This window comes from Miniopterus schreibersii (assembly GCF_964146895.1).
Source record: "Miniopterus schreibersii genome assembly, chromosome: 17".
Taxonomy (NCBI): Eukaryota; Metazoa; Chordata; class Mammalia; order Chiroptera; family Miniopteridae; genus Miniopterus; species Miniopterus schreibersii.
Genome location: NC_138117.1, coordinates 37,344,558 through 37,361,994, shown reverse-complemented (window position 1 = coordinate 37,361,994; position 17,437 = coordinate 37,344,558). Strand labels below are relative to the sequence as shown.

Sequence of the window (17,437 nt, the reverse complement as noted above, 5' to 3'; positions counted from 1 at the left end):
CTTCTGGGCGATTCTGCCAGTGGGTCCTGGGAGTGTCTCACAGCTGGAAGGAGGGAGGGAATGTCCAGCACATGCCATGACATTGAGTGTGTGTGAGGGCAGTTTTTTTTTTTTTCTGACACCACCTCTGACCCCAGGCAACTTTCCAACTCCCCAGAGACCAGCTGGGTATCCTATAATCAATTCAGTTCTGACACTAACTGCCCGGAGTTAGCACAGACCCCACAGGTTAGGGGCTCAGTTCCACTGGACCGCCCAGCCTCACATGCCAGTCACAAGTCTCAGGGGTACTTCTGCTCAGCAGGCTATACATTTGGAGGTTTGCACAACGCCCTCAATAATTTGTCAAAGTGACTCACTGAACTCAGGTAAGCACTTTACTTACCATTACCAATTTATTATAAAGGATACAACTCAGGAGCGACCAAATAGAGAACAAGTATAGGGCAAGGTATTGGGTGAGGGGGTGCTCAGTTTCCACGCCCTCTGTGGTCCCTGCCCCCCAGCATGTTGCTATGGTCACCAACCCGGAAGCTCTCCATCCCTTAGTTTAGAGGTTTTATGGAGGTTTCACTACACAGGCACAACTGATTAAATCATTGGCCATTGGTGATTGAACTCCAGCCTCTCTTCCCTCCCTGGGGCTTTCTCTGGTCACCATCATGAAGCTTTTTAGCCCCCAACCTGGGAGTCATCTCATTAGCATTCAAAAGACCCTCCTGTGTTCTGCTGATTCCAAGGGTGTTAGGAGCTCTGTGCCAGGAATCAGGGAGAAAGACCAAATATATTTTTTATTATTCCACAGTGGGGCATAATATTAATGTGATCAGATGAGGAACATGTGGGAAGACCTGTGACTGGCGAGCTGCCTGGACCGCGGCATGTTATATGTTGGCGTGTGTATTGGAAGGAGTGAGGGTGAGAGTTGGTAAATCTCTCTGTATAGAACTGCTGGTGTGCGTCTATTCTTCAACAAGCATGCAAAGCACCTACTGTGTGCTCGTGTTGGTCAGGCCAACATTGCAGCCAGACTGAACCTTCTTAGCATCGAATCTGCTCATGACCACTGCCAGCCTAGAAGCTCTATTTGCTTTTACGGCAAAGACCGACTCGTTGGCATGACATCCAACGCCTTCCCTGGCAGCCCCTGCCTTTTTCTCTGCCCTTGGCTCCTGTCCCTCCCAGCATGTGTCCTCCACTCTCGTTGCGCTGAGCTATTTCCAGGGCCCCACATCTGATGCACCTGTCAGACCTCCACCCACTTGTTCTTGCTGTTCCCATTGCCTGGAACTCCCTTTGCCAGCCATCTAACTTGCTCACTCCTCTAGGAGGCAGCTCAGCATCACCTCCTCCAGGCAGTCCTTCCAGATTCTCTTTTTACCATTGCCCTGTCGCTTCTCCATGTCCCCTGTACTTATTTCTCCTACACTTCAGTCATTCAACAGACATGTTGGGAACTTACTATGTCGAAGGGACTGCACATTAACTCTGGGAATCGCTCTACTCTCTATCAGAATTGATGAAATGCCAGATGCTGAGCTAACCAATACGTGTATTATCTCACTTAATCCTCATGCTGCCCTATGAAATAGGTGCCAGTATTAACCCACTTTTCAGAGGGGGAAACTGAGGATTGAAGAGGCTCAGAGAGAGTAAGTGGTGGACCAGGATGCACAACCCCAGCAGTCAGACCCGTGAGCTCTCGTACTTGGTTGGGAAACAACATTGTCTTTTATTGCATTATCCTGCAATTCTCTGTTTCCTCTGCCTCCCAGATCAGTCTGGGTCCCAGCAGGAAGCAGACGGCACACTGAAAATAGGATAATTTGCGCAGAGTTTAGTGAAGGACTCATTCGAGCTGTGTGGGCGAGGGGTAGGAAAACCGCACGGGGTGGGGGGCACTTCAGGCTTCTCGAAGGTCTGAAGGGGTGAGGGAGGCCTGGGAGCCAGGGAGGCTGTGAGCCAGGGCCCTCCGACCACAGCTGAGTGGGCAGGGGAGCGAGGGGGGCGCCCCCTCCCTGCATGTTCTTATACCTCCAGCCGCCTTCCCGACGCCCCTTTAGCCAAACCCAACAAGGAGCCCTCTAACGTGTTGGAGCAGATCAGGACCCTGGGGTCCCAAGCAGGACAGAGGGTAGCCAGTGGGTTTGGCGGGCCACCTGCACAATCTCTGAGTGTGTGTGGGCTCCTTGAGGGCCCAGCTCGGCCTTGCTCTGCTGCTGGGTGCTCGGCGTGTGTGCCGATGAAGAAACGATGAGTGGCTGAGCTTTAGTAGGAAGGCTCCTTCCACAGCGTCTGCTCGCCGATCATGTGTGGGCTTAGGATTCTGAGTGTGTGTGTGTGTGTGTGTGTGTGTGTGCGCCCATGTTATTTCTGAGTGCATGTGTGTGTCTGTTTATGTTATCTCTAAGAGGTGGCATGATCCTTCCAGCCCTGAGATTTCTGATTCTTTTCAGTGGCTCTCAAGAACCTTTTCCCACCTCTTGCCCCATTTGAACTTGGATGTGAAAGTGGAAAATAGATTTTTTTAAAAAATTTAAGAAGCAAACAAATGCCAGTCTGATCTCACACTGGCTGCACGCAGCCACAATTACTGAGATAACTGGGCCTCGTCTCAGTTTCTGCCTGAATTCCTGAGATAAGGGAAGGATGACCCAAGGGAGGTGCCGGTCCCCAGGGCGGAGCACCCAACCCAGCCTTGTGGCCACGTGTCTTCGCTGTGTGGTCAGCAGGCCCTCTCTGTGCCTCCAGACCGAAATCACTAAAGGATGCCCAGATAGAGAGAAACTCTGGGGCTTAACCACTGGACCATAAACGACTGTCCAGGTGGAATTCATCCCTGGGCCAGTGTAAATCTGAAGGAGACCTGAACTTGGAGTCAAAAAAACTGGATTCAGGTGTAGATGTGAACGCTTTGTAGCTACCTGGTGGTGGGCAGGTTTCTTAACCTCCATGGTTATGCTCTCTTTACAGGGTGTGTTGAGGATGAAATGAGAAATATTTTAAAACACCAAGCCCCTTGCCTGTTACGTTCTAAGAGCTAAACGTATCAATTTTCTTCCCACTTTAATCTGTTCAGCTTCTCCCTACTTAGGATTGGTTGATATTAGTCTACCTTTGTTATGAATATATGTGTGTTGGAATCAACCTTGGCAAAGTTCTGAAAGTTCAGGGGATAGAGTTACCATCAGATTCCAGAATGTGGGACCATTTTCTGGCTAGAAGAGGTGGCCCCTTCTTAGAATCATTGAATGTAAAGGACAGCCTAGGCCAAATTGTGTGTGTGTGTGTGTGTGTATGCATGTATATATGTATTTATACTCCACTATATTCCTCAAGAAATAGGGGAAATTGTATTATAAAATACACAAATCAATGGAAAGACATATGCATAAAATTCAGGCCCACAGGTGGGCTGGAATATAAATACTAGGGGTGGGAGTGTAGCTGTGCACACCTCAGGATCTTACAGAATTGTTACTTTGAAACTACAGATTTCGTCCTGCACTTTTTATACACAGATTATTAGGTATTCAGGACTTCTATGAGCATTATTATATGTCTTTTGGTGAACATATGTGTGCATTTCTGTTGGGTGTATACCTTGGAGTGAACTTGCTGGCTCGTATTATTCTTTCATTTGAATTGACATCATCAAAGCAAATAATAATTATAACAGTAGTTTCATGGAAAGTGATGAAGACTCACACAGCAAAAATTTCATTTCTTTGGATTGAGTGAACATTTATGGGAGACAGACGCTGTATTCTCACATATGTTGGCTTATTTAGTATTCACAACAACCTCAGAAGTTGCTGCCACTAGCCCCATTGCAGACAGGAAGAAAGTTGAGATTCGTGCTGTGTCACAAGGCTTGTAAATGGTAGTGTCTGGATTTGATTCCAGACCTTTTGACTCCTGATCTGTGCTCAGCTTGTCCGTTGCTTCTTTCCTTGAGATATTGGCATTTTCTGGAAAGCCTTTGAGCACCAAATAGTTTTTATTTTAGGTCTGATTGAAAACTCCTCTAAGAGACCTGCACCTGGCAAGGTGCTTAGAATATAGCATCGTGGGTCTTCGTCACTTTGAGCCTCACTTCTTCCTGAGGCTGGCATCAGCTGAGCAGAATGGTCTACCCTCATTAGCAGCCACATGTGTTCAGAATTTCATTTTTGTGTGTGTTAGGGGGTGTTGGCAAATTTCTACAGGTTTTTGTTGGTATTTTTCCCTTCTTGGTAATTCCCAGTATGACTGCTCTGTTCAGTTTGCTGAAGGCCTAAACACCAGCTCACCAGCTCGCCAAACTTGTTAGAGTTGAGTGTAAAGTGAGAACTGAGGGGGTGCTCCTGTGATTAAAATGCATGCATTTTGGTGCCTGGGCTTTGTAGAAATGAATCTGGCTCCTTGAGGATTTGCGTGGTTCTTTAATTCCTGGTTCTTGTGTCCTAGAAGAGATGAGACAGGGTGTGTGTGTGTAAAAGAGTAAAAATTCCACCCAAGGTCTCAAGAAAGGAGTGCAAGATGTTTTAATCTGAATTTTTTCTCTTCTCACTCACTTGTAAACATACACAGAATGCTGCCTATTATACAAAATAACAGTGGAATTTTTCACCCTCATAGAGACTATTTGGGGTTCCAGCTCTGGCCATCCACAGTGTATACAAAATCAGCTACATTGAGCTACAAAATAAAACAGTGTGAAAAAATATTTTCTTCCCCCAAATGTTTGTCCTCACTTTTGCCATTGTGGCTTGAATTCTTAACCCTAAATAGAAAGAACCATAATAAAAGAAACCTCCCTTTTTAAAAAAAAATTTAAGTGATTTCAGAGAGAGTAAGGGAGAGAGGGAGAGAGAGATAGAAGCATCAATGATGAGAGTCATTGATCAACTGCCTCCTGCACGCCGCATGCTGGGGATCGAGCCCGAAACCTGAGCATGTGCCCTGACTGTCAATTGAACCTCGATCTCCCGGATCCTAGGTTGATGCTCAACCACTGAGCCACACTGGCTGGGCAGAAAACCTATTCTTGACCTCGCAGTATTGTACCAACCTGCTGTTAGGTTGACTAATAAATATCACATCTCTCTCATGTAAATTAATAAACAACAAAACTGTTATTCTGTTTCAGTTGTGGGAAGGCCACTACCATTGGTCTTTGTGGCAGAGAAAATAATTCTGGGATTTTAAATGATTGCCCTTGATGGACTGGCAGGACACTGATGTTAAAGCACAGCATTCTTCGAGCTTTATCATCTTCCTGTTTGGAATCTGCCCCGTCTCTTCTCTCTTAACCAAATTGTGCAAAGGTTGTATAAATAAAATTGCTTCTTCAGAAACCCACTTTGGGAAACTGTTTGCTCCTCAGTGGCTGTATTTCTGAATCAATTCCTGAGGTGACATTTAAGTGCTTCTAATATGTATTGTCCGTACTTGGTAAATTGAGACCAGCCTTTTCAGTGATTCTATAACTTCAGAAAATAAGCCTTGGCGACTATCCTCAGATTAATTCAATAGACTATCTAAGCCTGTGAACATTGAATCTAAAACATAGAGGACAAGTTGGGGAAGATGACTCTGATAGAATTCTTCTAATTTGGCCACTTCTGAGTTTAGCTGTCTGGGGCTCTATCTTAGTTGGTTGAGCATGTTCATAGGCCCAGTATAAGTAAGGATTGGATTTCCACTGCATATCAACAAAAGTCCAAATAACATTAGCAATTGGGGCTTTTTTCTTTTTTTTCTCAGACCAAAAAATGCTGGAGATAGTTCAGAATTAGATGGTGCCTCCGTGGTTATCAAGGCCCCAAGCTGTTTCTCTCTCTGGTTTTGCCATTTTTATCATATTACCTGATGATCCATAATGGCTGCTGGAGCGTCGGCCGTCACATCCACATTACCAGCAGCAGGATGGAAGAAGAAGGGAAGGATGACAGGGGTCTTCCTCTTGCTGAATTAACTCTTAAAAGCACTTTCCCAAAAGTCCTACATAGCACCTCAGCTTACGTCTCACAGGCTAGCCTTAGGCGCACAGCAGTGCCAGAGTCTTCTAGCTAAACACGTTACTGCCCTAAGTCAAATGACGAGAGTGGGTGGAGAGACATAACTAGCAGTCCCTGCCACATCCCGTAGCCCCTGCCACATCCCGTAGCCCCTGCCACACCTAGCAAGGTACTATTTACACAGACACTGTAGTGTAGTAGAAAGGGCTTTAACTCTGAAATCAGATAGACTTGTGTGTGTGTCGCTTCACTCCTCCAATTACAAGTTGCAGGACCACTTCTCTGAGCCTCAATTTCCTACCCATTAAACAGGAGGAGAGTAATCGCTACTTTGTAGAGTTGTCATGAGGTATAAACAAAATTATGTATGTAAATTTCCTTGTACACAGTAGGTACTAAATGGTAGCCATTATAGTACCTTAAACCGGTATTACCATAGTGATTATTTTTTAAATTGAGGTATAATTTACATAACATAAAATTTACCCTTTTAAGGTGTACAGTTCAGTGGTTTTTAGTGTATTCACAAAACTGTATAACCATCACCACGTCTAATTCCAAAACACTGTCGTCACTCCCCAGAGAAACCCCGTATCCATCGGCAGTCACTCCTCCTTCCTCCCTTCCCCCAGACCCTGTCTCTGTGGATTTGCCTCTTCTGGACGTTTCCTATAAATCACTTCATATAATTTGTGTCCTTGGTGTCTTTCACTCAGCATAATGTGTTTTCAGGTTTCACCCATGCTGTAGTATGTATCCATACTTTATTCCCTTTTTTGTGGCTGAATAATACTCCATTATATGGATGGACCGTATTTTGTGTGTTGATGGACATTTGGGCTGTTTCCACTAGTTGGCTATTACGAATAATGCTGCTTATGAACACTCGTGTACAAGTTTTTATGGGGATGTGTGTTTTCATTTCTCTTTGGTCTATGCGCAGGAGTGGAACTGCTGGGTCACATGGTAACTCTGTGTTTAACCTTTTGAGGAACTGCCAGATTTTCAGAGCTGCTGCGCCACTTTATAGTCCCGCCAGCAAGGCTTGAGGGTTCCAGCTTCCCCACATCCTCTCCAACACTTGTCACTTTCCACGTTTTTAATTATGGCCGTCCTGCTGGGTGTGAAGTGGTGTTTCATTGTGGTTTTGATTTGCATTTCTCTAATGACTAATGATATTGAGCCTCTTTTCATGTGCTTATCCATTTGTATATCTTTTATTTATGTCCTTTGCCCATTTTAAAAATTAGTTGTCTTTTTATTGTTGAATTGTGAGTTTATATATTTTAGATACTAGGCCCTTATCAGATATATGATTTGCAGATATTGTCTCCCATTCTGTTATGTGTGTTATCTAACTTACTGTTTGTAACAATCCTCTGATGTGGATATTATGATTCCCATTTTACAGATGAGGCAGTGACTTGTTTATCCAAGGTAACAATCTAGTAACTGTGAAGATGGTGCTGGAATCTAGAAAAAGATTAGCCAGGGCCCTTTTAGTTTTCTTGGTAGAAACCCATCGTAGAACAGCTTATGCTAATATAGAAGTATAGTTGCTCATATACTTGGGGAGTCCAAGGGCTGGACTGGCATCAGGCATGGGATAGGTTCTGTGGATCCAGTGATTCTAGTGATGTCACCAGGACTCTCCCTTCCTCTCTCCATCACTTGCCATCTTTTGGTTGGCATCACTCTTAGGCAAGCTCTCTCACGTGTGGCAACTATGGTCACCAGTAGCTGAAGGCTAAGTCCTTTGAGCTGGACCTTCTAGAAAAAAGGGACATGGCTCTTTTTTTTAATTGATTTTAAAGAGAGAGGAAGAGAGAACGAAACATTGATGTGGAAGAGAAACATCAATCGGTTGCCTCCCATACGCACCTGGGGATCGAACCCGAAACTAGGGTATGTACCCTGACCGGTAATTGAACCGGTGACCTTTCAGTGCATGAGACGGTGTTCAAACAACTGAGCCACACTGACATGGACGACGGATGTGGCTCTTTACCTTAGCATCCATCTCAGACCTCCACAGAGCTCCCTGATTGGCCTCGCTTGAGTATAATGACTGTCAGAAGACCCATCCATGCTGCTTTCAGGAGTCTGGGATGCTCTCATCCGACAGCCGGGGCCCAGCCCTCTGGCTGATAATGGGGAGACATATAATTGACACTCTCTAGAGAATGGCATGGAGTCAAGGAGGGTACAGTTTCTAGAAGAAGGGGATGTGTAGGGAAGACAAAAGATAGAGTCAAAGTCCTACGAGGTCAGTCTGAACTGCTAAGTTCAAGATGCTGAAGTGAGTTGGGGATAAATGAAAGTTAATTCCCAAACCAACTATTAGGAGAAAAGTCAGTTTGTTCACAAAAGAGAAATGAAAGCTATTGAAAATAATGATCTCTAGATCCAGTCAACACCGAACTCTCTGCTGTCCATATAAACATAGTACTTTTATAAATTAGTTTACATAATACTTCAAAATCTCTAAGACCAGAGCAAAAAGACTCATTTTTCATACAACAAAATTAGAAACCAGGAACAGAAGGTAGATGTGTCTGTCAAAAAGTTTGCTAGCAATTGTAGAGGTGGTGTTTTTTATTTGTTTGTTTTTAATTTGAGCCCCTAATGTGATTCAGAATGTTCACATGTGAGAAAGATGTTAACCAAATAGCATATGCTAGGAAAACTACAGAGGGTGGGCAATATTCCTTTTGCAAATGGAGGGATGCCCCACATTTGACATAATTACACAAAACTTCTGTTATAATACAATTTATTGTTATGTAGGTTCAAATACATTTGCAGTCGAAAGCATCTTTTTGAAAGGCAACAAGTGGACACTGTGATTCCTATAAGCTAGGGGGCCCCCTCTCAGGGCTCCAGGACTGATGATCCCCAGACTGTTGATCTACAAGTAGCTCTTGAGGCCGAGCTGGGGGCCACGTGGTGTTTGGGGTTGGTTGTAACACTGATGTCCGAAAATAATTCATCGAGTTATAGGATGGATGTTAGTGCCCTAGAATCTCGGAGGACTTCTGTCCCAGGCTCTGCTTTTAGCTACAGGGAAAGTGAAGCCAGAGGAGAGGAGATGATTTTTGACTGAAGAAAAGGAGCTGAGCTCCTGGCGTTCAGTGTTCCAGCTCAGTGCTAAAGTCACAAAGAGCTGTCATGAGTCCGATTTTTCTTATTGACTAGTGTTTCAGAAGATCAGCAGTTTTGAAAAGTGCTCCCACAAATAGGTCTGACTGGGCATTGGGCAAATAAAAGAGATATCTATATATGAAATGACCTTTCTTTGGGCTTGACGTTCATATTTGAAATACACATTTATTTTCTGTTTGAATTCTTTGAGCACTTCATCATTTCTGCTGAAAACTTATATGTCTGCCTACATGTGAGGGCAGGGCCTGTGTCCTAGGTATCTTTTTGGCTCCTGAAAAGTGTAGCATAGGACCTATATAGAATACAAATAATGATATTAGGAACTAGCATCTATCGATCGTTTACTATTCACCAGGCACTGTGCTAAGCATCTCGAATGGATTATCTCATTTATACCTTACAACAACCTTCTGAGAGAGATCCTCTCATTAGCCTCTTTTTAAAAGTAAAGAAACTGACATTACGTAACTTGCCTGAAGTTCACAATCCCTATTAAGTGGCAGAGCTGGGATTTGAACCCGGGTAATTGGAATCCAGATTGCATAGTCTTAACCACTGGAAAGGCTATAGTGTTTTTAGTAACTGGGATGGAACTGAACTGATGGGTTCCAACCTAATGCCTCTGCACCCTTTGGGGAATGTCCTCAGGGGCCAGGAGACCAAGATCTCACATCTGAAAATGCCAAGCAGGGGAAGAACTTGCTAGTCAGGACAGGAAAGTGGACTTGGCCAAAGAGAAATCTCACCTGTACTCTGAATGTGCTGCAGGGCTGCTGGGGGTGGAGGTAGGGTAGATTGTTTACAAAAATAGCATGAACGACGGCCACTGTTAAGGTCACAAAACATCTCTCTCCTATTTCTCCTGACTCGCTTATAAAGGGGCTCTTCAGGAGGGCACAGGGTGGGATGGAGGGCTTAGAAGGTCTGAGCACTGATATCGATTGCTCTCAGGCTCCCCGCTTTACTGGCTTTGGAGAGCAGGAAAGAAGGGAACAAGACAAGAGAAGGAGACAGGAGACAGGAGACAGGAGCACTACCCTGGTCTCAGTGTACTCAGTCTTCTTGCTGAAAGTCAGGCCCATCAGTTAGGTGAGCCTGTGCCAAGTTTTATATGGTTACAGGTTTTAAGTAGCACGCAAACGTCCATAGGCTTTCCTTGATACCGTGGTGGAAAGACCAACATGGGCTGCTCTTAAATGGGAGTTTCAGGTGTTTCTCTGAGGACAAGGTCTTGAATCCCTTCCTTGGGATGTATACCTGGGAACGGTGAAAGAGTGGGAAACCCCTTGGGAGCCAGGATTCCTGGGGTCTGGTAGCCCACGGAACACTGCGCCAGTCATCCAGCCACCTGAGAATCAGTTTCCTCATCGGAAAGTGAAAGGACTGGAAGCCTCATTGTCCTTGAAAATCTTCCTGGCCCTGACAGTGTAGGATGATGTTGGGTGATGGAAGAGACACTGAGAACCAGGATTCCTCTCTCTAGACCCTCCCAACTCCTCTCACACTCCTTTCCCTATAAATGTTAGTTCGTTCATTCATTCATTCATTCATTCATTCATTCATTCATTCATTCATTCTTCCCTCAATAATTATCTCTTAAGCACCTGGGACTCTGGGGCTGTAACAGTGGATAGATAACGCCCTGGTCTCAAGGAGCTCACAGTCTAATTGGAGAAATAGAAATATTTGGAAAATGGTACCATGGAAGAGGGCTGTAAAGGAGGCATGTTCTTAGTTTTGAGAGCGCAGAAGTGGGCATGGGTAAGTGTGATAACTAAACTGGAAGAAAAAAAAAGAAAGGAAATTCATCAAAAAAGAAAGAAAGAAATCTGGATATTGTATAATTTTTTTCCTACTTTTCACATTAATGTTTCTTTTTCAGAAATTAAGATGGAAAACCCCTCGCTCCTATAGATTGCAAGCTTTTAGGAATCCCATGTCACACCGTGTTTTTTCTTCACTGGGGGTTGTTTTACTTATGTTAAAAATGTTGTAGCTCATAAAAGGGAGTTGGTTCAATCCAAATTACATTTATTGGGGGTTCCCGGGGGACCTGCACTAGGCAGTACCTTCTGTGGGAAAGAAAAAGCCTGCAGGGTTTGATTCAGACTGGCTGTGAGTAGCAGTTCTCCACTTAGAAGATGTTGACTTTGAGTAGATTGTGCATGTCTTTGAGTTCCTTCAAGGGCAGGCATGGTATCCCCTGGGCTACTGGGGAGATTTCAGGAGATGGTGCCTGTCAGTGCCAAGCCTGGGCTCCAGGAACCTTTTGTCCCTCCCTCAGTTCCTGAGGATGCAGGTGATACAGAGTAGGATATGATTTATTCCCCAGTGCTCTTGGGGATTGACACTCTGGGAATTTTGTAGTGCAGGAAACTCAGTAGGAAGATCTGAATTCTGAGCAGAGAGCTGCCACTAACAGAGCTATTTGTCATTGGGGTGGTTCTCAGTCTGCCTGTGTGGACACACACAAGTCTGAAGTCCCTCTGAGCGGTGCCAACATCCTTCACTTGCTTATACAGCGTGAGAGAGGCTGTATTGCAAACATCCATGCGAAGATTAATCCCAGCTTAAGGAATGGGGCCAGGGGAGTGCTCTCCAGACCAGACAGGCTTGCACTGGGAGTTGGGCTTGTAATGAGTTCCCCAGGAGGAAAAAAAAGTAACACATAGCCTCTAACAGAAAATTATCCTGGGGCTGTGGACCCACTTTCTTGTTGGAGCTCGCAGGGCAGTGGCTGATCACATGGGCTGTGAAATCTGACTGATCTGTCTCCTCCACCATCTGCCAAGGTGACCTCTAAGCTCCGGGTTTCCCTCACATACGAAATGGGTATACAAGCACCTGTTTTATATGGTTGCTGTGAGGTCATGCCTGCCATGACTCAGAATAGGGCAGGGCATATAATATGCACAGCAATGGTTAGTTGATATTATTCTTTTACAGGACAGAACAGAAATATTTCCCGAGTTCATTCAGTTGATGTTTACACTACGAGTTGAGTCTCCTGGGTTTCCCAGCTCTCTGCCTGACTCTTTTCCTCCTGTCTCTATCAAAAGGAACAATCAGGGAGCAGGGAGGTAAAGCTGAGTGGTTTTTGTCTCTTCAAACAAACCATGTTCTCTTTCTTTCTGAGAACACTCTATTTGCAGTACAGCCCCTCTCACTCTGTATTGAGTACATTTGGGACTAGACTTTTTATTATTATTATCACGTGAAATTGCATGAGTGCACCTGAGAAGCACTCAGACAAGGCACATGAAAACAGTGGTCTTTAGCTCAGGTAGAAGGTGGCAATAGAAGCCCTTCTCCGGCCCCCCCCCACAGCGCTTTCCTTTCCTCTATGACTTCATTAAGATGATAGGAAATGAATTCATACGTTATCAGGTGAAAGAAGGAAGTGAGAATCCTTTCTTTGGTTGTCTGGGTTGGGAAAATATCTAACAGAAGCACAATACGAGGTATAATCAGGAGACCAATTTTGCAGGTGGTGGGGAAAGGCCTGGATTTAGTCTGACAGGCTCAGGGACATTAACTTGCCGGGAGATTTCATTGTGTCTCAGTTTCCATTATTGTAAGACTCCCATATCGGGACTGTTACATGAATGAATTCAGACACTGTGTACAAAACAACCCACGCAGTACCTGGCCTGGGAATGGAGCTCAGAAAGTAGGATCCTATACCTCAGGAGCCTCAGGTTTCTGTTTGGTAAGTTTCGCATAGTTATACTTACCTTATGAAATTGCCCTGAAGTTTAAAGGGGGGTATGGGTGTCCAAAATCTATACTTAGCAAAAGTGTCTGTTCATAGCAAATCTCAGTAAATTTTTTTGTAAAGAATACCAGAATTTATATCTCCGGATAAGATTTTCAATATCCCTTAATATTCGAAAGGTATTGTCTACTTATGTCTCAGATCCTGCTAAGCACTTTATGTGCCTAGCCTCATTGAATTCCCGAGGTTACTATTCATTGCCCCCATTTTGCAGATGTGAAAACTGGGGCTCAAAGACGTTAATTACTTTAACAAGGCCTAATAGCTGAGAGAAGTTAATTGCTTTAACAAGGTCTAGTAGCTACAACGTGGCAGAGATGGGAGCCCAAGTTTTCTCATATGAGAGTCAACCCATAACTCATGTTCCTGTGAAATAAACGCCCAGTTCTATCTTCCAGAAGTTGCTTTGCTCAGAATAGTCTTCTTTACAGAAACTGCGTTCTGTAAAAATGATGCTTTTATATTATGGCCTTAACTCACTTCTGGTCTCAATTAGTGTTTATCCTATTTCTCTAGATATTGTTTATTTACTTCTCAAATCACAAACCATTACTAATGGATCCATCTCACGAAGGATATTTACAAGAATAAAGGAGGTCTCTGAAATCGACTCCCTAATCAGAGATCTCAAACATTGGGAATTGCTGTGCAGCCTCCCCCTCCCTCTCTCCTTTCCTCCAGGTGACTAATTTAGAGACATATCTGAGTCCTGGAATGCAAAGAGATTATTCATAGTCATACCTCACGTAGAAAGGGAGTTTGCAGGGAACTAACACTGGTTGGTTGTTCACTATGTGTCAACTGTTTTATCCACATTTTCTCATTTTATTTCATGTAACAACCTGTACCATAGTTTTATTACTAATTTTGCAGATGAGGAAACAAGGTAATAAGGGACAGAGTAGAGATTCAAACCCAGGTCCTCACAAGGCATATTCTCTGCTGCACTACCCATTGCCCTGTCCCATGAAGGCGTGGGGACCCTTTGATGAGTGCTGTAATTCCATCCCATCAGATTGGGAAGCTGGTGAGCACTGTTGATCAGAGCACCAATAACTCCTCTTAGTTTCTTGCACCCAGAGAGCAACCCAAACTGCCTACCCCCACTCTCCACCCCTAGTACATTGTCAATCATCTTGCAAATGCACCCCCTTCGTTGTTAGGCAGATGGGTGAGAGGGATGGCTGCAACTGGAAATATAACTTAGCCAATTCCCTGATGACAGTGGTGTCAATAGTGCAACCTCTGTCCCTGAGAAGAAGCTGCCACTATTCTCACTGCCTCTTTGCAAGATGAAAAACCTTCTGCAAGGACCACTGTCTTTTCCCCACCAGCAGTGCTCAGAGTAGAAACTGGCATGAAGAGTCCAAGGGGGTGAATAGTCTTTAATGGGAATTATGATGATGATAAGATGATGTCTGCTTTATACAAAGCTGGGCACACAAAGCCTGGTCTGGAAAGGATGATAGATATTTCTGAGCAGTTCCACACACAAAAATCCAGCCTTTTAAGTTTTGCCCACATCAGACTATTTGCTTTCAGATATCCAGGAATGGTTGTCAGGGCACTTGAGAAAATGAGAGGTGCAGATGGTTTGCACTGGGGTATGGTTTCAAATTTAAAGAGGATTATGGCCCATGAACCCCAGAAATGGTGTGAAGCTTTGAAATTCTAATTGCAGATCAGCCAGAGGAGGTATATCCTTACCGTGGCACAGTATCACATTGCTCACACGTCCCGTTCTTGGCTGGAGGAGATGGGAAGGAGGAGCAGATATATAACAATCTTCAAATGAAAGTGAAACACCAATTGATGGCAGCAAGTTTGGGCTCTCTGGTGAATTCAGTCGAGAAATAAATCCCTGGCTGTTTACCATCGCAGTATCTTAGCTTGTAATCATCTTTATTTCCTATATCTGTAGAGCTGGGGGTATTCACAGACTCAGCTCCAGCTGGAAGAGATCTGTGTGGTCATTTTGACACATCCCCCCTTTATTTTACAAGTGATGGCACCAAGGCCCCAGGTGACAGACAGCATCAGTTATTAGGAGAGAAAGCTCTGGAATCCAGGGCTCCTGGAATTGAGGCAGTTATTCACTGACTCTAGGCTGTTAACAACGGCTTATATTTATTGAGCCATAGTATGGCTTTTGCTATATGCCATACATATAGGATGGAAGGAGCTACCAGCCCAGCAGAGGTGACAGGCTTGAGATGACAAACTGGAATAGAGGGAAGACTAGAACAAATGCAAAGTCAAAGTCTAAATTGATTTCCAGCCTAGAGGAAGGCCCTCTTGGAGTGGATAGAAGTCTAAGGGTTGGATGTTGTGCTCCCCACTGTTCCATGGTGTAGCATAGGGTTGCCGAGACTGAGGACTTGATTAGCCCAAGCTAGTAGGGGCCATATGTGCTCCACGTCACAGGACCTTCCAGAGGCAGGATGACCTGGTTGGACAAAACACCTCAAACCCTCATAATGGCTTTTCTGTGCACAAAGCGCTTTCTCATCCATTATCATTCAGCAGCCTCCTGGGGTTGGTGCCTTTATCTTCCCTCCTCCTGTGAGGCGACGGAAGGCCGAGATCCCTTAGCCAACACGATGTCAGTGGGACTCACCTTTCTGCTCAAGAGGTCACCTTGTCATAGAGGCCTTCTCTGAACAGCCCCTACACCTCCATCACTTTACTTTATATGTAATCCACTTTATCTGACGTTTTGGGGCTGTAGCCCTACTAGAAGGTAAACTCACCAGAGTAGGGACCTTGTCCCTTGTGACTCTCCTGGGCCCTTAGGACTTATCTGTTGATGGTAAGTGAGCTGGTGCATTTTCATTGGGCAACCTCGTGGCTACTGACCTGCTCCAGGCCCCTGACTTAGGGCACTCCCTTGTCGCTGCGGTGAAAGGCCAGAGGACACTTAACCAATGAGATAGCAGGAGGACAGCAGGAGCTCAATCCTGGGGGAGTCCCTGGGCCAGCCTTCTGCCCTGGGGGTGCATTCGGGTGATGGGGTATTTTTTTGCCGGTTTGTTTTTGAAAGGGAGGAGAAACAGGTGCCTGCTGCTCCACCCACTCCTGCCTGCTGCAGCCCTGGCCCGTGGGCATGGCCCCGACCAGCCCGCCCACCGGGCCGCGCCCGGGAGGATTCCGAGGCGGCCGTGGAAGGCTCCACTGGCTCGCTGCAGGAGCCAGTCCTGTGCTGCGTCCCAAATGCCTAGGTGGTGTCGTTTTTAATTTTTGAGCCAATTTCATCGGCGATCAATGGTGAGAAATTCAGTGGATTCTTCGGACTAAGCCGATAGAGCTGGTGAGAAAGGAGCCATCTGCCGGGCCGAGGAATGAGCAGTCTGTCGGCGCCTCCGCGGAAGCCTGGCGCCCGCCTGGCGGCGCGCGCCATTTGCGCCCCGGGAAATGCGCTTCACACCCGTGACCCTGGTCTTTCCTCCGGGCTAAAAAAAATAACCGGCGACGAGAGATTAGGAAACTGTAAGAACTCCAAACCCTTTCATTTGTTTTCAGTTAGCGTTTGAACAACTCAGGCAAACTGCGCAAACTAGCCTTCCAGAGTCGGAGAGCGCCCCGCCAGGGGAATGCGGGCGGAGCCGGGCGCCGGGCGGGCTCCTCGCTCCGGCCCGAGGCCGCCCCGCGGCCCGCGCGGCGGGGGCGCCTCTCCCGCTCCCTTCCTGCACCCACACGGGACTAAAAAAGGACGCGCACAACTTTTTCGGTCCCCCTTCTAGCGGAACGCTGGCGTCAGCGGCTCGCGGGAGTCGGGGCTCCGGGGCCCGCGGCCGAACGTGGCCGGGGAGGCGGCGCGCGGGCGGCGGGGGCGGGGCCGCGGGGCGGGGGAGGGGCCTCGGGGCGGGGGCGGGGCGGGGGCCGCGGCGGGGGGCGGCGGCGCGTGCGCAGAGCACTTCCTTGTTTGTCCCCGTGACCAGCGGGAGCGCCGCGCCCGCCGCCCGCCCGCCGCCCGCCCTCCCGCGCAGCGTGTGCTCCGCTCAGTCAGTCGGTGTCCTCGCCGCCGCCTGTCAGAGCCCTGAGGAGGCAGCGCCGGCCGCCCGGAGCCGCCCGCCGATCCCCCGCGCCGCCCCGCCCCCGAGGAGCGCAGCCGGCATGAGCACGGGGAGGCGGGTCCCCAGGAGCCCCCTGCCTCGCGCGCGGCTCGGAGTTTGAAGGGCCCCGCGCCCAGCGCCGCCGCCGCCGGCTTCGCCCGCCCTCCCCGCCCGGGGGCCGGAGCCGCGCCAGGCCGGGCGGCGGGTGCGGGCTGCGCGCCCGGGGCGTTCATGAGCCGCCGGGCGGCCCGCGGCCCCGGGAGCCTGCGCCGTGACTCACCCCGCGCCTGTGTCTCGCCCCCCCGGCAGGATGCCGGACCAGATCTCCGTCTCCGAGTTCATCGCCGAGACCACCGAGGACTACAACTCGCCCACCACGTCCAGCTTCACCACGCGGCTGCACAACTGCAGGAACACCGTGACGCTGCTGGAGGAGGTAGGTCGCG

The 17,437-nt window shown here is 47.0% G+C and overlaps 1 protein-coding gene across 2 annotated transcripts in view; it reads left to right on the top strand.

Moving 5' to 3' along the window:
• Window positions 1-17,437, top strand: part of ASAP1 (ArfGAP with SH3 domain, ankyrin repeat and PH domain 1) — a 281,349-nt gene that overhangs the window by 46,697 nt on the left and 217,215 nt on the right. For both annotated transcript variants that reach the window (XM_081117415.1, XM_081117414.1), the window contains exon 3: window positions 17,301-17,427. In XM_081117415.1, coding sequence (XP_080973541.1) covers window positions 17,301-17,427 — 127 coding nt within the window. The remainder of the gene's footprint in view (window positions 1-17,300; window positions 17,428-17,437) is intronic.